Below are 24,829 nucleotides of genomic sequence, written 5' to 3' on the forward strand. Positions count from 1 at the left end.
CAAACATGTGACTAGTTATCGTCCAAGCAGAAGTGATGGGTGTCACTTTCAGACCAAAGCTTTTCAGAAAGCTCTTCAGTCTTCTCCATACCCTCTTCCCCTTCAGCCTCATGGATTTCATCGATCACAAAGCCCTAGAGATGGCAGAAGCACACAATGAAGCAATCTGCCGCCCGGAATCACTGCATGGGGAGCGATGAGCAGCAGATGCATGGCGCTGTCTCATGAGTGAAAACTAAATACAATGGTGTTTTGTTCAATATCATTTCATCATAACATTGATGAGACACTGTGGGAACTTGAATTTTGTTTCTATCAATTAGCCTGTGGGAGAATCGGTTTCCTTATACATCATTTCAGTTTATGTCACAGAACCGAACACTAAGTGGGGACTTACTATATCGTGTTTGAGCTTTTATAAATGTGCGCGTTTATTTGTTACATCAGGTGGCATGGCCCTGACATTCCACATGTAATTCCCTTGCGCTGCTTAACAGTATCGGGGAATAAATGGCTAAAAGCCACCCTGAACTGAGGGCTACACTGTCATTCTCTCACATCCTCTAACCCAGCTGAGGTTTCATGGTCTGGTCTCAGCAAACATGAGAACTGGATTCTCCAGGGGAGATTCATGACTTGGCGTTTCAGTTTTAGCATCAGTTGCTCTAAGCTTGCTCAATAGAAGTCTTCAGAGACCAACTCTCGGTGGGCTGACATACAGATCTTTGAGTCCAGGAGATCGGCAGGACTGGGTCCCGGACTATGCGGAATTTTCCGATGCCGCCACGCAAGGCCTCTCGGAAGTGCTCTTGCTCTCCTAGCTGTACCTGGAAGGCACAAACGTTGTATTTGATGCTTCCTTCCTACTACAATGACTTTAAAGACGAGGAGAGGATGGCCCAGCTGTCAAAAATCATAAATTATGATGGCCAACCAAAGGTGGGCAAATAATAAGCTAAATGCACTGGAAATGTACAAGTTGGTATATCTCTACCCTTGCTACTCAAAGTGTTATTTGAAGACCAGAGGCATTAACATACTGGGAGCTTGTTAGAAAGACTGAAGTTCTGACCCTCCCCACACTCCTCCCACCCCCACCAGACTTCAGAATCAGAATTAGCATTTTAACATGATCCCCCGGGATCTGTGTGCTCTTAAAGTGTGAGAAGCAGGGCTTTTTCCTCCATCTTCTCTCTCACCTCAGCTCTACACTTTTTCCAAGACAGAGGGCCTGTGGGTATGTGCGTCATCAACGTACAGACTTTGTAACCTGAGAGGCAGTTGTGAGGAAGAGAAATGGGTCTGGAACTGGCATCACCTGCCTGGTGGAGGAGCCTGGAACTGGGTTTAACAGACTAAACACAGTGTAAAGTCCTGGTCTCCCTGCAGCTCCAGAAGCTTCCGGGGTTCCAGCGGGCACTGCCCTGTCCCCGTGCCTTCTCCTTCGTCCTCAGGGCCTGGTCCAGGAGGTGCACCCAGCCCCGGAGAGCCCAGCTCCACCCTGGCAGGCCAGCTGGGCTCCCTCGCCTTCCTTTCACACGTGTGTCCCCTGCTCATTCACGTGTGGGAATTGGCTGAGTTTATAGCCCTGTTTTAAAATATTAAAATAGCCCAAAGTCATTAAATGTTAGAGGAAAACCAATTTTATTCACAAAGTATTCACCAAGAGAAACATTGAAGTAAGTGAGCTCAGGAAATTTTACAGTCGGACGTTCCTCTGATCCTTTCATTATCATCTCCTGCTACAGACGCCAAAGTCAGTCAGCCAGGTGCAGGTGTGGGGGAGCTATGGCTACACCTGTAAGAGGAAGAGCTACAGCAAGAAGCGCATTAGTTCCCTAAGAACTACAATACCTCCCAGCCCCACTAAGTGGTCATCTTCTTTCCTTCCTTCCTTTTTCCTTCCCTTCCTTCATTCCTTTCTTCTTTTCTTCTTCGTTTCTTCCTTCTTTATCATTTAAAAACACATAAATATATCCTCAGGCATTTAAGGGAATGAACCTGTTCCAGGTAATGAAGTAAGATAACTGGAGATCTGTTGCTTTTACAATTTCAGGTCCTTCAGAAACTATCGTTCACATCTTATTAAAATCCAGAGCATTGGACTTCTTCCAAACTCATCCCACTCTTCAAGAGTCCCTGATTTCCAAAGGAATTAACAGACAGAAGTCATAACCTCCAGGATTTCCTCATCATTAAAATGAAATAGGCATCAGTGTCGATAGAAGCGCTAACACCAGCGTAATAGTTCAGAAAGTCTTCTTTGGAAACCTGAGGGGGATGAAAGGCAAGGGGAAAAGAAGGGAAAGGCATCAGAATACGGGAATCGTAGTAGAGCATTTCATGTTCTTCCTGAACCATTTCCTATTGGGCTTGATTGGCCCCTGGCAGGTAGGCTGAGTCAGGTGAGTGGGGGTTGCCTTGCCTTCCCCTCTAAGCGGGCTCTCGGAGGCAGGGCATCTGCAGGGGCCACCCAAGACCCGCCTGCCCCCTAGCCTCCTGCAGCTCCCCCCAGCCATCCTCTTTCTGCATTCAGATAACAATCTCTGTGGCCGCGCTACCCAATCCAGTCACCATTAGTCATGTGTGGTTTTTTATGTGTAATTAAAATCACTATAATGAAAACGTGAGTTCCTCAGGCACATGTTCTGCCACGCAACAGCCACTACGTGGCTGGTGGCTGATGTCACGAAGAGAGCATTCATGGAACATTCCCATCTTGGCAGGCAGCCCTACAGGCCAGGCCTGCTCTACAGCACACTCTCTGTGAGCACGCTTGCACCTGTTATTAATGCTTCAGGGAAGTCGCTAGTTAAGGGAACAGATAGGGAAAGGAAGGGAGTCTAAACCAGTGGTTGGCAAACCACGGCTCGTGAGCCACATGCGGCTCTTTGGCCCCTTGAGCGTGGCTCTTCGACAAAATACCACAGCCTGGACGAGTCTATTTTGAAGAAGTGGCATTAGAAGAAGTTTAAGTTTAAAAAATGTGGCTCTCAAAAGAAATTTCAATCGTTGTACTGTTGATATTTGGCTCTGTAGACTAATGAGTTTGCCGACCACTGGGCTAGACCACATACCTCGGCAGGGACAGAACCAGAGAATGGGACACTTCCCAGAGCCCACGGGCGTCAGGGAGTACATGATGTGAAGCCTGCATCCAGCTGCAGGGCACAGGGACCAGCCATGGGGGAGCTGCTAGAAGGCAAACCCCCCAACCTCTCCGTGAGCCAGGGTAAGTGTGAGTGCCTCATGGTGGTCCCCATGCCCCCTACAATGGGCACTAGAGTTACAAGCAAAGACCCACAGAGCAGGAGTCAGCCTTAGGCTCCATCTCTCTCTTCTTCACCGGAACCTCCCCTGTTGCTCAGCACCAGCCCATAGAGCAGTACTGTTCCCCACAGGCTGGGAGCGCCGCTTAGCAGCTGGGCATCCTGGGAACTTGCTTGGCCAGCTACATGGCAGAAGGCCAATCCTGCGGGAAACGGAATATTGGGGTCAACTCTTCAAACTCTCGGTGTTGGCTGTCATCACAGGGGTTTTTGTGGGTAAACACATTTTGTTCTTTTAAGAGCATGGAAGAGTACAGTTTGAACAGGGCTTTATCACTTTCAGGGAGGAACTTTTATCACTTGTGACTGAAAGATCACACAAGGAACATTTTTAAATGGCCCAAAAGCACCACCTGGGAGGCAACCTTTCAAAGAAGTGTGACATGTAACTGGTTAGCTGATAAGAAAAATAGATTCAGAAACACTTTAAGGGTGTTTCATACAAACCTACGTGAACTTTTTTATTGCAAGAGTGGCTAACATTTCAAGATGTAAATTGAGGCAATTCTCTCAAATCAGAACCATGTTAATGGCGAGGCACAGTTGAAACAGGGAAAACATGACAAGGTTGGCAGTATAAATTAAACCTAGTAGCTTAAAACTTCTCAACCTCTGGTTCCTAGAAATGATGTCCTTGAATATTGCCATTCAAGATGAGTTCTTATTTTCAGTGCTTGGGTATAGCTGTTTAAACAAAATATTCTTAAATCTACATGATAGATATCTAGAAAATTCTGTTTTATTATGGTTTTACAGCTATTCAATTTCTATTTTAAAATACTACCAAGGGCCGGGCCAGAGTGACTCAGCTGATTAAGCGTTGTCCTGAAGGGTTGCCAGTTCGATTCCCGGTCAGGGCACATACCTGAGTTGTGGGGTTGATCCCTGGTGGTGGTGCATACAGAAGGCAATTAATGTTTCTCTCCCACATAGATCTCTCTCTCTCTTTTTTTCTAAGCAGGTACTTGGATGAGGGTTAAAAAAAAAAAAATTCTATCAAGATTTACATGTAGGAACGCCTCCCTATCTAGAAAGTAGCTAGTGTTACAGTTATGCAAATAAAGTATTGTCAACTAAGAAGTGGCCTGGGACTGTTTTAAAAGGCATGTGGGAAACTTTTATGACCAGCATACTAATTACATGTGTATGCAACTAAATATCTCTGTGTATCTGAAAAGCACATATGAATGTAATTAGGTATAGCCCATATAGTTCTTTTCAAATTACTGAAAATGCCTCCTCTCCCCCCCCCCTTTTTTTTAATATATTTTATTGATTTTTTACAGAAAGGGATAGTTAGAAACATCGATGAGAGAGAACATCGATCAGCTGCCTCCTGCATAATCCCTACTGGGGATGTGCCCGCAACCAAGGTACATGCCATTGACCGAAATTGAACCTGGGACCTTTCAGTCTGCAGGCCAACACTCTATCCACTGAGCCAAACAGGTTTTTTTTTTAGCATAGATGAAATAAAAGTAAACTTTCCCTCAGACTCTATCTAAATAAGCTAAATTAGTGGAGCCTGAATTAATGGTAACTTTCAATGCTCACTTTGCAGCTTCAAAGACAAGTAAGTGGATATTGAGTGATATTGCTAAATGAAGTCTTAGACATGATGAAGTATGAAACTTGTGGGACGATGTTTGAATTCCCAGTTTCCTTGGAAATAAAAGGAGCGACCTGGGTTTGCTGAGGTGATGCCTGACGTTTGGTGATAGCCTGCTTTCCTACAGCACTTTGTCCCAGCAACCTGGAAACAGGCCGAGGCTCCCTCTAGCCCTGGGGGAGGCAGCCACTCGGCCACCTGGCATCTTCTCTCCCTTGAGGCCCCCATGCTGTTGGAAGTCTCTCTCAGAGCACAGATTAGCATCAGTTCTGCAGGTGGCCTGAGCGTTTCTAGGAGACTAGCAATTCAAACCTTTCAAGTTCAAGATCAAGATGTTCCCAGAATCACCACCAGCCTCTGAGTGCCAAGAGTTAAGGTCAGGAAAGGAAAAGTTACTCAGGTCTTGTAACGACAGGATCACCAACTAGACACTCAGATCTCGCTCCATTTCAGGGGCTTCAGCTCTGGGTCCTGGTGGGTTGACTACAGGGCTAGAGCAGAAGCAAACAGGAGATGAATGATAGTCACGTGGGCAGCATCATCTCAAGCTGGGTGGGACCCTCTGCACCTTTGAGCAGCCTGCCCCTGGCCCAGTGCTAGAAGCAAGCACAGCAGCTGAAGATCCCTGGTGCTCACAAGAACTTTGGTGAAACAGAAATTACTGTTAATACTCCATAGGAATAATAGGTAAAGACATTCCATGTATGATGCGTGGGGAGAAGAGTCTAGAACAAAAGAAATAGTCCATTACATGCTGAGATGTCCTTCCCCCGATGCAATATACCTTTCTGGTGGCTGCGAGTCCCTTTGCTAAGGCAGCTGGCTGCTTGGCCGCTCAGGTTGGCAGCGGGTTCCCTCCTGAGGAGTCTTCCACGCTGCCCTGGCTTTGGCAGAGCAGGTGTGAGAGGAGACAAGCAGCCATGCTATTCTCAGAGAGGAAGAGCTGTTTCACCACAGCCTCTCACCGCACCACTGAGAGGGCAGAGAGGCCGCTGCTCACACCAGGCTCTCTAACCCCCATCAATCATCTGCCTCGGTTCCTCTCAACAGATCCCACAGGCATCTGTGTTAGAACGCTTTCTTCTAGGGGGTTCAAAGAACTAGCTATCTCCATCAACGTTGTGCAGTTTTCACGTAGGCAACCTGGGCAAGCAAAACTGTGCTTAGAGAGGCTGGCTTTCCAAAGGATCCATTGCACATGAATAACATTATCCGCCATCTATCAAATCCTTGGCGCCTTTGCTTTTTCTTGAGCCAGAAGCACTTCTAAAATTTGCAAAGCTGTTGCCTCTTTCAACAAGGTCTTCATTTCAAAGAACAGCCCATCATTTCCAGGAAAGCAAGTTTTATGATTCATCTTAAAAACTGGAATTTGTGAGGTTTTACATTTTGTGCCCAAAAGAGATAAGCGTACATCCAGAAAGGTATACTACTCAGGGGGTGTTAGTAGAACTTCGTGAAGGAGGAAGAGAGAAGGTACCCACACACCATCCAGGAGTCAGAAACAGAAACGAAACTTGGCTTCGCCGGTTCAGTGGGGCCCACATTCAGGACCTGCCAATGAAAGGGACCTTTCAGTGGAGGAGCTGAGGAGTGGGTCTAAGACGCTGTAGTTAATCTCTCCACCTGGTTAAACATCAGCAGAACAGACATCATCCCTAAGTCACCTGAAGAGGGGTGAATTGTGACCCACTTGTTCTTGTGGCTCAGCGAAGCATCGCATTGACCAAGGAAAGTGAAAGAACCACTGCCTGCCTCCAATACAGGGGGGGTTTTCCTTGCCTCATCTTGATAGGTTTTCTACCTTCACCAATGTATCACCCAGCTCCTCCACACTCTGCGTGTGAAGGGGCCCCCAGTCCTGGCTGCTGACGCTGAAGGAGCCTCAGAGAGAGGAGTTTCAGTACCCATCCTTTCCCGCCTCTCTGATCGCTTAACCACCACGGGCTGTGAGTTTTGAAAGCCAGTAGTTTTGTTTGCATTTCTTCTAGCTCATTGCTCTACTGCCAAGGATAGAACATGGCACACAGCAGAGGGTCAAGCAACACTTTCTGATGGGATGTAACTTCAAGCTAAAACCACGATGTGTGCAAAGTCAGTCTGCAGCCTATGCAGAGGGCCCAGCCCTGCCATGAGAGCTGCCATTATTAGATATAAAACATGACCCCACACATGCCATCAAGCCACCAAGAGCAACACACCGTCCTCCTCAGTGCCACCAGAGTCTGGGAAGACATCCTATCCAGGTGTGAATGTCTGTGTTAAAACCAGCCCCTCCGATCGGCTGGGAGAATTCTGCCTCAGTCTCCGACTCATCCCAGTGGGTCTTAGATTTCCCATTTGCTTTATCAATGGAATTTCAGAGGATATGAACCAGAGGCTGAGTCAGGGTCCCCTCCATTCCCTTCTAGGTTTGCCTTTGGGGGAGTTACTAGTAGAAGCCACATTCAGCAGGATATTAGTGGCTTGTTCTGACCAAACCTGACTCTCAGAATTTTTACATACACTGTTTCTGTTTCATAAAAAGCTGCTAATTTCATCCTCTTTTCTTTGTTCTTTGTTTGTTTGTTTACTTCCTATCTGGGGTTCAGGCCCAAGAGGTAAGGTCTCTGAAGGGATTGCTTTGGAAACTTTCTTGTGTTTTATCTTCTGACCCAAGTGCTTACTTTTTAAATTGATAATGGAGCCCTGACTGATTTTTCTCAGTGGATAGAGCATCAGTCTGCGGACTGAAAGGTCCCAGGTTCAATTCCGGTCAAGGGCATGTACCTTGGTTGCAGGCACATCCTTAGTGAGAGGTGTGCAGGAGGCAGCTGATAAATGTTTCTCTCTCATCAATGTTTCTGAGCCTCTATCCCTCTCCCTTCCTCTCTGTAAAAAATCAATAAAAAATATATTAAAAAATAATAATAATAAAATAAATTGAGAATGGAGTAATGTTTAAGTTATGTAAGCTAAATAAACCAAAAATAGATCCAAAAGTATTAGCAAGTGATTTTTAATGGCCTTTCTCTGTTCCTCCCACTAGGCCAGAAATCACAGATACAACTCGGAATAGGACAGGAGTGATCCTTGGCGGAGATCTTGCTTATGGAGCGAGAGAGGGCGTTGGTTGGTGAATCCTTGCTGGTGGGCTCAGACCGAATCTGCTGGAGGGGCGGTGACCCACTGTGACCAAACGCACTGTGAGGCACGGTTATCTAAGATCTGAGCACTCTGCCCTGGGCCCCAATGAGACAGGAAGCTCAGAGCAACGGGGGAAGACGAAGCTGATAGCTGCAGCCCAGTCCTCGTTCAGAATCACATGCTAACACTACGGCCCAGTTAGGCAGCGGCATGAGTCAAAGCCAGAATCAAAGACACAGATCTATCTAGAGCAGTAGGCTTGAGATCTTCCGTGTCCAGGAAACCGGGGACCTGGCTGTAGCCACAATCTGCATAGCGCAGGCTCCATAGAACGTGGGTATCTCTTCTACACGTTTCTTCGTCATTTCTTCCAGATTTCTACATCCTTCCTATACCCGCCCTCGTAACACTTGGCATCTTCTGACCTGCCAGCCTCTCGAGAAGCCGAGATAATCAATCCAGTGGAAACCCAGACTTGTGTCATTAATACCCAAAATAGCTCGCTTCTTTATCCTCAAGAAAAATGTCTCTCTTCCAGCCTGTGATGAGAGGGAGAGTTTAGCTTCTCAACAACAAACCAAGTCACTGAAGGGTCTCCCTTAGTAACTGTTCTAGTTCACCTCTGAAAACACCTATGTTCACCATTTTTAGGTCCATGTATATCCTAATCTCAACTTCCAAGACTGAGAAATAAAAAGTAAACAAGTGAACTGCCATGTTATGTCCAGACCCTCAATCCAGAGTCACTTAAAGATATAAGAACTTAAAAAAGACCATGGTCCCAATCTATCTCCCCAAACTAGAGAGAGAGGAGAGAGAAGGGGGCGGGGGGATCCCTGAAAAGAAAGATAGACTGGTCATTACGTCCAGCTCTGTAGCCAGAGGGCTGGCGAGGGCTTATCTCTGGCCCGGACACAGAGCACAGAGCCAGGGCTGTAGCTCAGCGTCTACTTCCCAGGAGCTGAGGCTGCCTTTGTGCAGAGGACTTCCCAGGGAGCTGTTGGCGCGTTAACCACAGGAAGCCAAGGCGTGGGGCCAGGAGGAGAATGCCACGCAGCGTCAGGAGGGACAGTCTGCTTTGGGGCAGGGCTGCGACCCTAGTCTGTGTCACAACGAACCTCCCTGCGCTGGTGGGAAAGCCAACCCTGTTGGCCAACAGCAGGGAGAGGAGGGCGGCACAGTCCTCCAGGCCCAGGCTCGCTGACACGGTCTGTGCTCACAGGACGACACGTCCCCACCGTGGAGAGCACAGCGCAGCCTCCACCTTCAACCACAGAAGCACTGAGAACAGTCCTGGCCCTACTGCCCAGATAAACGTGTGTGTGTGTGTGTGTGTGTGTGTGTGTGTGTGTGTGTGTCCGTCTCACACCAGCCTCCACAATGACCCCCAAATGTCACTCTAAGTCCACTCCCTTAACCGAGGCTTCCCTACACCCTGGTCAGAGAAAGGCAAGATTTGGTTATAGAAACTGAGGGCAAAGCATGGTCTCCTTCTGGTCCCCGAAAGGGGACTGAAGCCCTTAGACACGGACAGGCATAAGCACAGAGGACTCCTCCACCTAGAAGTGAGCCGTCTAAAAGGGGGAGAAGACAGGTTGTGGGTGCCTGGATGGGTTATCGCCAAAATATTCCCATTTTTGTCACTGGCCAAGAAGCACACCTCATGTGGATTAGCCTCCTGTACATGCCAGCCTGGCTAAAGGAGCTTTTCAAGTTTTATTTCAGCTAATTTCTACTTTAGTGCTAAGGAAACAAGCTCAGAGAAGTTAAATTACAGTTAAGTGCTGAATATCCCTGTTTCTGCCCTGGAACACGCTGTTGGCATGGGAGAACTCAACTAGAATCCTGGTTTTGAGCTGATGTTTAACCACGTGGAGCCATGAGGCTGCCCAAGGCCTGGCCCCCGGTTCCTACATTCAGAGCTTCCAGGCGGTTCTCATCATGATGATGAAGTACACGTCCGTGTCGATGGATGCGCTCACGCCGGCATAGTAGTTCATGAACTCCTCGGGGGTCACCTGCGGGCAGAGTCAGAGACAGAAAGGAAACTTGGCTTCTCGCAGGTCGGGTGGGGCCTCTCCAGGACCTGCCAGTGAAGGGACCTTCCATCAGGAGCTGAGGAGCGGCTCTAAGATGCTGAGAACAAAGTGAAGAAAAGAGGGGTGTGGGAGGCGTGGGGGGAGAAGAAGGAAGTCTTGCAAATGTTCAAACCCGCGGCCTGAATGGAAAGGGAGATCCCGGTTCTCTCTTTCTGCAAAGCAGAAGCCGGTCTGTTCTGATAAGTGAGCCTGAAACTCGGAACAAGAGCCAGGGGTGTTGAACGGCAGTTAGTACCGTCTCTGTGACAGCCCCCAGGCCCTTGTTTCAGAGCCAGGAGTGTTTTACCTTTCAAAACGGGGAGCTCTGCCTGTGGGGGAAGAAATCATTTCGAGTTAACCATTCCAGCCTGCTTAGAAAAATCATAAAATCCATTCGGGGTGTCTGCATACACTCTTAACATCCTTAAAGCTTTTAAAATCACGAGAAAAAATTCCTATGGGAGATAAGCTCACAGTCCCTCAAAGGCTAATGTCATCCTTGGGGAGTTTCAGAAGAATTTATAATGAATATAACATTCACACATGCACAGATGAACACTTCAAAACCTAGATATTTAGAAAATAAGAAGTGAAAGTCTTTCTTCCCCCAGGCAGGGTGGGGGTGAGGGGGGGAGTGGGGCTTCACACAGTGTTTGGTGGCTTCTGTGACCTCCATCCCAATGGCTTCCGGGGCCCAGGCTGCCCAAGAGGAGGGTGGGGTGTGGCTGCGAGACCTATGACATCATTCTGTGACTGCGGCAAACCCCGTCATGCTCCATGACAGCTGAGCCTAACTTATTAAAAGCTCACCAAGGCTGAATCCGGTTTGGCTCAGTTGATAGAGCGTTGGCCTGCAGACTGAAGGGTCCCAGGTTCGATTCCAGTCAAGGGCATGTACTTTGGTTGTGGGCACATCCCCAGTAGGGGGTGTGCAGGAGGCAGATGATCAATGTTTCTCTCTCATCAATGTTTCTAACTCTCTATCCCTCTCTCTTCCTCTCTGTAAAATAATCAATAAAATATATTTAAAAAAAAAAAAAAAAAAAAAAGTTCACCAAGTGGAACATGACTTTTGGCTAAGGAGGGCACTAACTTTCTTGCCTTATCATAAATTCTTATCTGGGTACCAAGGATACTTTTTTAAGCATAAATGAGAGCACTGGCTTCAAGGATAGCTGTAATTTCACTCAGAGAAGTCTGAGTGTGTACAACAACTCAATCTGAATAGCATCCATTAGGGGCTAACTGTTCTCTTTATGAAAGAATTTACCCTGGAGGTCCTTGGCCTCGACAGGTCCTTGGGTGTTTAAAATATGAGTCAACGTACAAAGGTTTAAATCAGACCTCACTTTTTGGAAACATTTTTATTCTGCCTAGTCCCGTGGTCGGCAAACTGGGGCTCATGAGCCACATGTGGCTCTTTGGCCCCTTGAGCGTGGCTCTTCCACAAAATACCATGGCCTGGGCGAGTCTATTTTGAAGAAGTGGCGTTAGAAGAAGTTTAGGTTTAAAAAATTTGGCTCTCCAAAGAAATGTCAGTCTTTGTGCTGTTGACATTTGGCTCTGCTGACTAATGAGTTTGTCGGCCACTGGGCTAGTCAATCCCTGCGAAGCCCTTAACACGATGCCCAGTAGACATACGTGCTCAATAAATGGCTCTCTGACCCATAATTTGCTAAATGAGGTCAGTGTGTGTGTTACATTCGGTAATTAAACATGGGCACTTCTGAGCCTTCCAGAGGCCAGGATGTCATCCGTGAATGTGAATAAGAGCCATCGGGGCACTTGTCACAGCTGCCAATTCCTGTTTGAGCCGCACCTCCCCTCCCCAGAAAAAAAAAAAAAAAAATCAGATTCTGTCCTTTTGCCATGTGGCCAGGAATTTGCATCATTAATTTGAAAAAAAAATACTAATGATGACGATGCACAGTCAGAATGGAGCATCAACACAGAGGTGGTGGCAGTCAGGTGACGGGAGTGCTAACTGCTGCCAGCCCCAGTGACCTTTGAGAGCTTCCCCTGCGCTCAGACAAATGTCACAGGGAGAGGGCGGGAGCCTGAATCAGCTGAATCACAACCCCTGGCTGCGCCGCCTGGGTTTCCCGTGGCAACGGGGAGGAACCACCTGCAGGACGCAGGCCAGCACCCCCGGATCCCAGGTGGCTCTGGGCTAAATTGGGGAAACGGCAGTTGGCTATTTTCCACAGATCAAAGAACAGCAAGAATAGAAGAAAACAAAGAGGTCTGCTGTCTCCGTCCCCAAGCATCTGCTCCATGGATCTGGGACACGCTCCCCCGCTTTTCAGTCACCCCGCGGCCCCCTCAGTCTAACGTGGAGGACCTGTCTCTGCCCCTGGCAGGAAGATGCCAGCAGAAAGACAAAGTGCTCGCCCCTGTCCCGCTCACCCCCTAACAGGACTCCCCGGGATGCTTCGTGGGAAGGTGGGGGAAGGTCCCTTCAGGAGGGGGAAGCCAGTCTCCTCTTCCTGTCACCGCCATGTCTCCCTCCCGCCCACTGTCCCCCTAACCCTTCTTGTGTGGCACCAGGGGTGGGGGTGCCTCCCCAGGGGTCTGCCCAGCTGACTACCAACCCAAGAGAGAATGCCCTTCCCCCATCACCATGGCCTTCAGGTCCCCCAAGAGCAGAACTGGTTCTGGGTTCCAAAGTCCATTGATGGCTGTGGATAAGACTCATGGCATTTTGGTCTCAGTCTAAACATAATTATTGTATAAAGGTATAATTCCTGCCCAGCCAGTGTTGCTCAGCAACTGAGCATCAACCCAGGAACCAGGAGGTCAGGGTTCGATGCCCTGGTTGCAGGTTTGATCCCCAGTAGGGGGTGTGCAGGAGGCAGCCCATGGATATGTTCCTCTCTCATCAATGTTTCTATCTCTCTCTCTCCCTCTCCCTTCCTCTCTCTCTACAAATCAATTTAAATTTTTTTAAAAGAAAAGATATAATTCCTGAACCTACCAAGCTATGCATTTGTAACTTGAAAACAAAATTAGTGGAGAGGGAGTAGTTGCGCTTTCTCTCTCTCTCTCTCTCTCTCTCTCTCTCTCTCTCTCTCTCTCTCTCTCTCTCTTTCTCTCTCTCTCTCAATTCTACAACACACCGTCTGTATATTGTATTGTGTGTTCACCACCTCCTTCCATCGCCATTCATCAGCCCTTTCCCCTCTCCTACCTCTCCCCCCCCTCTTTCCCTCCGGGAATCCTCACATCGCTGTCTGTGTATATGAGTTTTGTTTTTGTTTGTTGTTGTTTTTTGGCTTAATTCCTTCACCTTTTTCACCCACCCTCCTCACCCCGTTTCCCTCTGACAGCTGTCAGTCTGTTCTCTGTATCTATGAGTCTGTTTCTATTTTGTTAATTAGATTGCACGTATGAGTGAAATCAGATGGCACCTGTCTTTCTCTGATGGGCTTATTTCACTTAGCTTTAAGTTTACTGTGCTTTAGAAATGCAAGTTAATTGCAAAGCCTGCTGAAGAGGAAATCAGAATAAATTCTGTCATCTGGCATTCCTTTCACCGAAAACTTCCCTGAAATAGCGTTTCCACAGAGCAAAGTGTGACAACAAATGAGAATGTGTGTAAAACACAGCAGTGTTCTGAAAAGCCCAAAATATTGAATTATGGTCTCATTTTGAAGTAAATATGTTTTTATCATCTAATTCGTTGGAAAGTGTGTAGTACATACGGTAACATGAAATGCAATGTTTAGTCCAAATACCCCATTCTCCAGGTGATGGGTAACTAACTAGCTGTTGGCAGATCCCCTCTTGATATATGTATACCCACCCATACACACACACACACACACACACGCACACACACACACACACACATACTTCTTCTGTAGTCTTCAACTTTCTAGGTTTTCACTAAGGATATGTTTTGCTTCTAGTTATAGCATCCGTAATATAATTATTTTTAAGGCTTTGGGCCTATTTCCTATATATTTACAATTACAGATTAGACAGAAGAAATTCCACTTCGATTTCACCCTTACTTACCAATCCGTCTTTGTCATAGGGGGAGTCAAAGTTATCCAGAAACTTCCGGAACACCTGCTCCTCAGACCAGTCTCCGTTCTGGTACTTGGGATGGTGTTTCACGTTGTACACCCCGCGGAGGTCTTCGATGGTGATGACGCCGTCTCCGGTCTTGTCCAGCTTGCGGAATGCCTGCATGATCACCTCCCTCCTGGCTCTGGACATGGGAGGCTGGGTCAGGAGGAAAGGCACACAGACAGGCACAGCAGTGAGCTCTTCGGTACCCCACGTGGTAAGACACCTATTCCTCTCCAGGATGCGTAGAGAAATTCGTTAGCTGTGTGCCATGACATGGTTTGCACATGACCACCCCCCGAGCCCTATGTCTGCTCTGCACCTCCCGCCCATCACCTGCACAGAGCACTCACCTCCCCGCTTCTGACAGCAAAACCTCACAGTCTCCAGCCCACACCACGTGGATGCCACACGCGCCAGACCCACTTGGTCCAGGGCCACTTACTCTCAAGGTGAGGAGAAACTCGTTGAAGTCGATGGTTCCGTTTCCATCTTTATCGAACCTCCGGAAGAGCTCCTCGGCCTCCTCCTTTTCCATGACCACCGCATAGTCATTCAACCCTTTCACGAATTCTTTGAAATCAAGAGTTCGGTTATTATTGTCATCCATGATTCGAAACACTCTGAAGGAAACACACACATACACACACAATTTGTTCAAAACTCACAGAGCACAGGACTTAAAAAGAAAGCCACTTTCAGGGCTTTGCAAGGTAAAATACAAAAGCCTTAGGTTCTTCTCCCCACTCTCCTCCCGGAACTGGCCAGCCTCTTCCCGGAATTCCATAAAAGCAAAAAAAAAAAAAAAAAAAAAAAAGACAGTGCTTTGGGGGGAACATGTACAGTGTAATTCCAATTAAATGACATTCTGAAAAACTATAAAAACAGTCAAAAGATGGGAGAGGCAACAAATAGGTGACCCATGGGGGATTTCGCAATGACACTGCTCTGCATGACAGACGGAGGTGGATACATGACATTAGGCATCTGCTAAAGCCCATAAACATGTACAGTGCAGACAGTAATCAGTAATGTATGTGGCTTTTTAAAAAAAACTACTTAGGAGGCCAGGGGATCCCAGACACTGAATCTTTTTTCTTAATATATTTTATTGATTTTTTACAGAGAGGAAGAGAGAGGGATAGAGAGTTAGAAATATCAATGAGAGAGAAACATGGATCAGTGGCCTCCTGCACACTCCCTACTGGGGATGTGCCCACAACCAAGGTACATGCCCTTGGCCTGAATCGAACCCAGGACCCTTCAGTCCGCAGGCCAATGCTCTATCCACTGAGCCAAACTGGTTAGGGCTAGACAGTGGCTCTGGCTGTACTAGGAAGGTGTGAGACAAGCTCACTAAAGGGCAGGTGGGGTAGGAGCTGACGTAACCAACTTTGGAACTGAGTCAAGTCGGTAAGACTAAAGCGGCAAGGAACAGGACACAGCACCACCCTCTGCTGATAAAGATGCTGCCCATGGAGCTGAGCTAATGACTGCGGCCTGCGGTCCGGTCCAGGGGTAGGTGTTGGAGCTGAACAATAAGTAAATGGATGGCAGATGGTGGAGCCAGGTATCTCACTGTGGGGAAGAGGATGAGTAGATAAGCTAGTAGAGGAGGAGGCCAGAATGACCCGATTCACCTGGTAACAGGTGAGAGTTGGAGACATCCACATGAGCTCCAGTTTAGTTTGACATAAGCACGGATGATTACATATAATATTTATAGAACTATAGATGATTAATATACACACTGATATCTCCTTGTTCTGTCAGCTCAGGGGACCTAGAAGGGACACGCCGGCAACAAGAAGGGCCTCTGGAGCCTAGGCCTTGGTGTCTAACACAAGTCTCCAATAAGCGGAAGTGGGCTTCTTAGAGAAACTGCTGGCTCGAATTCGGGGGCAGAATATATGTGGGATGAGCTTCAGTATCTTGTAGGAGAAAGTAAGAAAATGCCCCAAACACACACAGAACACTATGTAGATGGGGTACATCCATGCGGGCCTAGCAGCCAACAGAAAGAACCCCTAAGGTAAAACTAGAATAATTTGAGCAATAAAATAAAGTAGTGCTGGGTTGCAACCCAAAGAATGAAATAAGTACCCATGAGTCCATACTGGCATAAGTACACGACTGAATAAATCAATGGGGGAGAGAGAAGGTTTCCCTTCTAGAGGAATTCCAAGTAGATTATGCTCACGCTCTGCCCTGGAGGAGGAAAGGCAGAGTCTCCGCTGCCTGTGTTTTAGCAGCTCACAGACTTCCTCCCCCAGAGCACCATATGCAGAGGGCAGGGGGCGCCTCACACTGGAGGAGCTGGACAGACACTGTCCGGCAGGTGAGGAGGTCAAGGTCAGCACCAGGAGTGGGAAATCAGGTTGACAACATGCATCCTTGAAAGGAGGCTGTGGTCCCAAAGACCCATAAGCCCATCTCACCATGAGGGGAAAGGGGGCGGGGCCACCACTGGCGTGGAGGAGAGATTCAGGGAAGGGCAAGACCAGCAAAGGGGCAGGGGCAGAGGGCACGGCCCAGCAAAAGGCCAAGGACGAGAGAGCGCCTGTTCACAGCGGACTGGCTCTCGGGAGGGGCTGGCAGGGTGAGGGGTGGAGACGGAGGTGGCAGCGGGAGGGATGGGACTGGATGGCCCAGGAGAGGAAGAGGGGGTGGTGGTCCTGAGGGGTCTGGGCCAAGGACAATGAGGTGGACCCAGGATGAAAGATGCCAAGGTTGGAAGTGGGTGGGGCTTCCCATTGGGCTGTGACAACCTGGCCACCGGGCCCTATGCCCCCCTCTGGGCTCTGACAGGCCCGGGCTCAGTCTGGGGAAGCGGGACTGTTGACAATGACACTCCGGGTGCAGCTCCTGTGGGAAGCGAAGCCCCCACTGCCTCCAGGTGTGAGGCCGCACTCCCCCCTCACGCCCTGCGTGTTTCTGACTCACAGCCTCTCCCGCTGCAGGCCCCTGTGAGTGACTCTGGCCTCATCACCAGCCAGCCCTGGAGGGCCCCGCTCCCCTGGGGTCCCCTGGAGTCACCGGAGGGTCCCCAGACATGCCCGATGCCCAGGGCAGGCACGGTCACAGGGGCTGCAATCCTTCCCGCTGGGCTTCCCAGGCCCCAGGCCTCCTTGCCCTCCCAGAGGGCCCAGACCAGGCCCTAGAGAGCTGGGACCCCCGGCGCTGAGCTGTTAGCTCTCCCACGGGGTTCCAGGGCCCCTGCGAGTGAGGGGACAGGACTGCCTGGGAGTGAAACACCGAGTTCTGTCTAAGTCACCGCCTTCCTCCCTCCTCAGGCCGCTGTGGCCACAGGTGCAGCTTCGGGGAGTCCCCCTGTGCTGCCGGGGGTCTCTGGCACCAGCAAGCACCTCCCTTTATCGCCAGCCTCCCAGCACACAGGGGCCTCGCCAGGCCTGGGACTGAGCACCAAGCACAGTCCCCAGGGACTGATCTCCCGCCCCGGGGTCCTACCTGCCCAGCCCTTTGATGCCCGCGGAGCCCCGCGCCAGGCACTGCAGCCGGAGCCTCTCGATGGGGTCGGTGGCCGTGGAGAGCTTCTTCTTGGCCTGGATGGCCATCTCCCGGTCGTGGCGCGCCGTCCCCGCCATCTGAGAGGGAAGCCACAGTGTCACAGGGCAGCCTGGCCCCTGCCTCTGGCGGGACACGTGTGGCCCTGGCTCTCCCTCGCTCCCCAAGGACCCTCTCAAACCTCCCGGTCCCCAGGCGCAGGGTGCCTGTCGGATTTCCTACTTACGGCTCCTGCGGACCTCTCATTTCTCCAACCTGGACACAGTGTCAGACATGCAGCCACTCCTCCCACTCTGAGCCCTCCCACCCCATGGCACTCATCCCTCTCCGCTCCGCTCCTTCTGAGCCAGCCTTCTGTGCAGTACGCTTTTGCTGTTGTTGTTAATCCTCACCCAAGGGTATTTTCCCACTTAGTTTTAGATAGAGTGTGTGTGTGGGTGGGAGGGTGGGGGGGACAGAGAGAGAAACATCGAGGTGAGAGAGACACATCGATCGGTTGCCTCCCACAGGCACTCCCACGGGATCCAGCCTGCAATCGAGGTACGTGCCCTGGACCGGAATGGAACCCAGGACCCTTCAGCCTGGGGGCCGATGCTCTGTCCACCAAGCCGAACTGGCGGGAGCTCTGCTTTGTTCTTTCACTTAGAGTTCTCCGTTTTCCCTTTGACTCCGCGTGTCATGTTCTCCTATTGGGTCCAGCCACTCGTTGTTATTGCTTCTGCCTTCCCTGAGATTCTCCACCCCGGTTCCTCCCAGCAGCTGGCGTGTTCTCCTGGGCTCACAGGTTAGGGCCCATCGAACACCTGACGAGGTTCTCGGGACAGAAACAGGTGAACAGGCACCATCGCTCTCAGACAAACAGATTTGTCTTTTCTTTTTTCCCCTCCAGTCCCGCCTGTTTTAAACATGCAGAAGTGGGAGGGGAGGTGGGTGTGCGAAGCTGCAGCTCTTTAGGGTCCCTGAGCAATGTTCAGGCTCCTGCAGGTGCCCGGGTTCTAAGGACCCACCCAGCAGTGCAAACCCGGGGCTGCGAGCCTGGAGGCCCGGGTTCTAGTTCTGACTCGTGCACGAAGGCACCAGGCACCAGGCACCAGGGCAGGAGTCTGTCCCAAAGCAGGTACCCCCGAGATCGCAGCGCTGCACACAGCCTCCCTGCCTGCACTAAGCCCTGTCTGAGCCTCGGGAGTCTGCGTGGTCACAAGAGAGCCCATCTAGCTGGGCCCTGCGAGGACCGAAGATGCTGACCATCCGATGCACGTGGCCGCAGCGCCCCCTGGTGTTTGCATCGCATCTGCGCATCCCCTGGGCCAGGTGCTATGGGTCCGTTCCTTCAACAAGTGTCTGCAAAGGCTTAGCAGGTGCAGGGCACAGGCTGGGGCTGGAGAGGCCGTGACCGACAGTGCTGAGGGCCTGCAGGAGGGGGGGGCGCACCCCACCACTGAGCTGCCACACGTGGGGAAAGGGCAGCCCCCCGCTGGGAGTGGGGCTTTCTGAAGACCCCTCAGGAGGAGAGCTCAGCTTTCACCCTAAAGCAAGGGGCAGCTCCCCAGCTGGGGTCCTGGGGAGGGAGGGAGGGGGGCATTGCACATTCCCGAGCACAGGGGACAGTGAGCGAGAAAACAGCAGGTGCAGGTGTGTCCGTGTGACTGGGAAGTGTGGGGGAGTAGGGTTCTAGGTGAGAGAGTTGTGGAGATGGGGAGGGAGGCGGGGAGGGGAAACTGGAGACAGGGGAGGCTGGGCAGATCACACAGTGCGGGAAACCGATCATTGTCCCTAATAGAGAGATGTGGACAGGGAATCCGGAAGGCTGGTCAACCGTAATTGCTCTGAAAGGTCGGAGCTAATCCCTCGTTGTTTAGTTGAGACATTGGTAGTTAAAGCAACCTCCACCTGTTAGTCATATGTCAATGCTTGCTGATTGGCTATTATTGGAATTTCCTGCCTAGAGGATATGGGTGTATCCCATACCCTTAATAAAAGGGATGGCAAGGCCAGAGCAGGGGTAATCCTCCCCCTAGTGGTGGAATCCCATTCTGGCCCAGGGCACATACATGTGTTGCAGGCTGGTCAGGGCGCCTGTGGGAGGCAACCAATCGATGTGTCTCTCTCACCTCCATGTTCCTCTCTCTGTCTCTCCCCCTCCCTCCCACAATTAATTCTTTTCCAGCCTCTCTTCATTTGCGTGCAGCCTTCTCCAGAACCCGAACCCTGAACGGGAACCCTGAACCACGCAGGACATGAAAGGGGCTCCCACAAAACAGAGCCTGGGACACCAGGTGGGGAGTTTGGGTTCCGCGCTGAGAGCAACAAGAGACCCAGCGTGTTCAGATGAGGGGTTCCGTCTGCCCCATAGAAGGGCCCTCGGGAAGCCGTGTGGGGGGCGGACAGGGAGGCGGGCTGGCCAGTAGGAAGGGAGAGGCCACGCTGGTGACAATGGTGGGGGGCAGTCGGGGGAGAGGTATTTCAGCCTGGAAGGAGGCCTGGCCGTGTGGACGGAGGAGACAGAGCGACCTGAGCGTGCCATTTGAGGGAGGGCGAGGGCCCAGGCGTGGCATCCAGAGCTCTCTCTCTGGCTCCCCACTCCCACCCACCCCGTGGCCAGTGCAAAGGGACAGTCACGGAGCAATGCGATGCACAGGCCTGGAGATGGGGCACAGCCTGGGTGGAGGCACCAGCAGCAAAGCCCACGGACACTTTATGGCCACGGCCACCAGGGCTCCTGCGTCCTTGGGCACAGCCGCCTGCCACCATCAGAGCTCTCTGCCTGGGTCTCCAGGACCCCTGTGGGTCGGACAATGGAAAGCTGACACTTCGTGGAGGCTTGTCTTCTGATTCCCAGCAGAGTCCACGGGAGTCCTCTGGCTGAATTCAGGGACACAGTTAAACTGACTGGGAGAGGGAGGAAACACTCCAACGCCAGGCTCCACTTTTTTTGGTGGTCTTTGGTGCCTCCTAGTGGCCATGAACTGAATTACACATTCTAATCTCCACCTCCCTGCCTCCCGCTGCCCCCAATGCTGGGTGGAGTCTACAGCCAACAGAGGATGGTCTTAGGGCCAAAGAGGGCGCCCCCAGACCTCCATAAAGAGAAAGCACCCCAAGTCCCCTCTGATGCAAAATCCAAAGGAAACCTCTCCCTCCGCCCTCGGAAGAACCCTCCCACTTTGGGTTCTCTGACACTACACCCCAGTTTTCCTCTTTCAGGAAAAGACAGCCGCATGAAGGGGCTGAAGCAGGTGTGGTGAGCTCGGGGGAGGGTTGTTCTGTGGAAGAGCAAGGGGGGCCAGGGGAGCACAATTAGGAATCAGGCGTGCACTCAAGCACGTGGGTGCGGAGTGGAGACAGGTGAGGCCTGGCCACCCACTGAGGAGGAGAGCAGCCCACCTGGCTGGGCGGGGAGGTCCCTGCACAGCCCTCTGCAGCCCGGCGTGGGTGCTGACTGAGACAGACGGGGCCAGTGTGCATGAGGAAGAGGTGCCCTATTGAACAGATGGCACAGCCCTGCCTGTGAAAGCTACCTGCAGAGCAGTCCAGTCTCTCCCAAGGCCTCTCCTGCCTGGAAGCCATCCAGCCCAGTCGCCCACAGCCAAGCCTCGCAATGCTTTACCTTCACATATTAGGCATCACCTGTGCCATCACAGGGGCCACTTCAATATCAGGGACCTGGAGCTGCTGTGAGAGCGCCATGTGAGCCCTGACCGGTTTGGCTCAGTGGCTAGAGCGTCAGCCTGCGGACTGAAGGGTCCCAGGTTCGATTCCAGTCAAGGGTATGTGCCTTGGTTGCAGGCACATCCCCAGTGGGGAGTGTGCAGGAGGCAGCACATGTTTCTCTCTCATCGATGTTTCTAACTCTATCCCTCTCTCTTCCTCTCCGTAAAAAAAATCAATAAAATATATTTTTTTAAAAAGCACCATGTGATCTTAGAAAACGTTCTGCTCTTTATAGGGGAGAGAGAAAAAAGCCCATGTGAAGAGCCGGAAGCTACTGGTTGCACTTGTGGGGCCTCACGCCTGTTCCCCGGCGGGAAATGGATTGGCCTCAAATGAAGTTTGCGTCCAAGTCCAAACGGTCCCGCCTCTGCTAGCGCCTGACCCTGCGCACAGGGACCGCCCCGCCGGAAGGCCGACCTGCCGTGTTTTCCTCCCTCTCTCTCTTTCTCTACTTGGGGCCTGGCTGTGAGACTGACATTCGAGACTCAGTGGAGTTTGTTGTCCTTGAAGACAATGGCTGCCACCTCTCTGACTCAGTCCATTCCACAGTTAGCTACGGTACATGGTAGATGGTGAAAACTGGGGGTCCTTAAGAAGTTCCCCCTGAGAAAGGGGGAACTTCTCTGCTATCGCGTGGCACCTAATAAGTATTAAATAAACTGCAACATGAAGTTTATTTAATACTTATTAGGTGCCAAGCAATAGCAGTGAAGGACACCACCAAGGTCCCTGTCAGGCGCCTGCCCTCCTTGGGGTAGCTTTCATTGTGCTGAATTTGAACTACAAACATGTTCCAGCACCTGGCTGACTCAAAGGCCGTCCCAGCCTCTTTTCTTCGGTACATTTCTTCAGTTGGCGGCCGCAGGAAACAGGTTCTGGCCCAAAGGACCCCCCTGGGAGTTCTGAGGGCTCAGGAGAGTGCTCCTGTCGCTCTGCCTCCTCCTGCCTTGAACAAAAATGCAGTGCCCAGGTGCCCGTCAGCAGATGACCGGATCAGAAAGTTATGGTACCTCTGCACAATGGAATACTACGCTGCCATAAAAAAGAAGGAATTCTTACCAGTTGCAGCAGTCTGGGTGGAACTGGAGAGCATTGTGCTAAGTGAAATAAGCCAGTCAATGAAAGAAAAATACCACAGGATCTCACTCATTTGTGGATAATAAAGAACATTATAAACTGGTGAACAAAAAAATAGATGCAGAGACAGTAAAGCATCGAACAGAATGTCAAATTACACCGGGAAGGTTAGGGAGAGGTGGGGGAGATAAGAGATCAACGGAAGGATGTGTGTGCACGCATATAAGCATAAACAATGAACACAAAACTCTGGGGTGAGGGCATGTATGGGAGTGGGTGGGCAGTGGTAAGATATGTACACATAACACCTTAATTAAAAAATGGGGGAAAATAAAAAAGCTGGGGGACTTTACACAATGGGATATGATGCAGCTGTAAAATGAAGGGATCTCACACATGCAATGTCTGGAGCGGCTGCAGCCTTTATACAACCACGAGGAAGAGCCAAGGGAGTCCAGATACCAACTTAGAGGCCTCACGCCTGAGGTCACAGTCCTGTCCCGGGAGAAACATAAGCTTCTATTTGTTGACTCCACTGTCAGTCAGGGCCACTGTGACTGCAGCCAAAGGTTTTCCTAACGGTTACAATCGCCAAACGCTTCCTCCTGCCGTGTCTGGGTTGGCCGTGGTGACTGACCTTGGCCCGGGTGAACTAACTAGCAACCGAGTGTGGTTGAGAGGTGAACTAACTAGCAATCCAGAGTGGGGAGAGGGGTGAACTAACTAGCAGCCCAGTGTGGGAGAGGTCCGGCCCCCTCTTCTCTCAATAGCATTTAATCCACATTTAGCAGTCTCTGGCTACGAAAGAGCGAGAGAAACTGCTTAGCGTGGTTCTCAGGACCCACCCAACTAGCACAACGTGGGTGTGACCAGTCCTTGTCATCATGCGCTTCCCCTGGGCGTTTCCCACCCCAGCTGTCTCCTAGCCGTCTCCTAGCCCCCTCCTCCCTCTCCCTCGTCCCTCTGCTCCGCCTCGAGTCTCTGGGGTTTTCCCAAGAAATCACTGGCAATCTGTTCTGGGCCAGGCAGCCGGGCAGCTGGAAGGCCTTACAGAGGCAGAGCGAGAGAATGTCTAACCTGCAGGAAGGATGCATGGCTTCCTTTGTCCTCTGGAAAAACCCAGAGGAACAGCACTTGTCCCGAGCTCGCAGGTGTCAGGACTAAACTCTCAGAACCAACCACCCAGCAGGCAGTTTCCAAATGCCCCTCGTTGTTCGGATCCCAAACCCGCTGCCAGGACAAACCCCACTGAGCTGGTCCTCCACCTGCAGATGGCGGGGAGCCACAGCTCCAACCACCATTTGGCTTCTGCAACGTGAACCACCACAGTCACCTGCATGTGACGGCTTCACGGCCCCTGAGGATGCTCCGTTTGGAGCCGCTGGCCTGTTGGGTGTTTATTTACCGCCTCTTAGAACCCCAGTCAGTTGTTTGCATCCTTCATGCTCCCAACTGAAACTTCCAGAAAAATCAAGAGGTGCTAGGCAGCAGCGAGGTTCTGGGGCTCCTGGATTCTCCCGGCCTCCCCTGCTCCCTCTCTCCGCAGGCCTCCCCAAGACCGTCTGTCTCTGGCTTTTGGTCACCAGCCCACGCTGGTCTTCTCGGAAAGCTCCAAATGCAGCCTCCAGACCCAGCTCCTTCCCCCGCCCAGGGTCCTTCTCCAACCACCGGTGCCGGTGACCTTGGGGACCGCTGGCTCCTGAGCCTGCATTTCCATCACTGCCATCGCTGGCCTCATTCCTGCCCTCTCCGTTCTAGACGCTTTCCTGCATCATTCTGACCACTCCTTTCCAGCACCTTCTCTCTCATTCTTCCCTCCCTCGTTTACGCTGCCTGACTCAGTTTTATCCATGGTCCCCCAAATACTGCGCGCCCCCGTACCCACTGCCCAGGTGCTCCTCAGCCACGTTCCTGTCCTTCCCCTTCCCCGAATGACATTCGTGGCTATACCCCTGCATCGCGGCCCCTCTTCCCAGACATGTGGCCGCCAAGAGCTCAGAGTTTCTCTTTGGAAAGTACCATCTATCTTCTCATTATTGTTATTGTTGTTATTTAGCCAAAACAAAGTGAAAATGATTAAATCAGCATAGCAAATTTGTGAAAGCTGACTTACCTTAAATGCTCACCTGTTGCCACCAGTTGCTTGGAACTGAAACTATGGACGCTCTCTCCTGCATCTGGAAGACAGGCCCCTCCCCCCCCCTTCACCTCCCCCCTCTCACCTGTCCTCACACCTCCTGGCCTGCCCTCTCCCTGCCAATTGGATGGCCAGGAATATCTGCTGCAGACTCACGACCTGATTG

General features: G+C 51.0%; 2 protein-coding genes across 2 annotated transcripts in view; both read right to left on the minus strand.

Moving 5' to 3' along the window:
• The window catches only part of RANBP3L (RAN binding protein 3 like), a 463,124-nt gene that overhangs the window by 292,787 nt on the left and 145,508 nt on the right, over window positions 1–24,829 (minus strand). The gene's annotated exons all lie outside the window — the stretch shown is intronic.
• CAPSL (calcyphosine like) lies at window positions 1,627–24,724 on the minus strand. The gene is made up of 6 exons (XM_084880656.1): window positions 24,640–24,724; window positions 17,682–17,818; window positions 14,659–14,836; window positions 14,160–14,369; window positions 9,979–10,082; window positions 1,627–2,271 (listed from the first exon to the last, which is right to left on the minus strand). Exons 2-5 carry the CDS (start codon window positions 17,816–17,818, stop codon window positions 9,981–9,983), a joined length of 627 nt encoding a protein of 208 aa, XP_084736782.1. The 5' UTR covers window positions 24,640–24,724; the 3' UTR covers window positions 1,627–2,271; window positions 9,979–9,980.

Source organism: Pipistrellus hanaki (genome assembly GCF_964339955.1).
Source record: "Pipistrellus hanaki genome assembly, chromosome: 4".
Classification (NCBI taxonomy): Eukaryota; Metazoa; Chordata; class Mammalia; order Chiroptera; family Vespertilionidae; genus Pipistrellus; species Pipistrellus hanaki.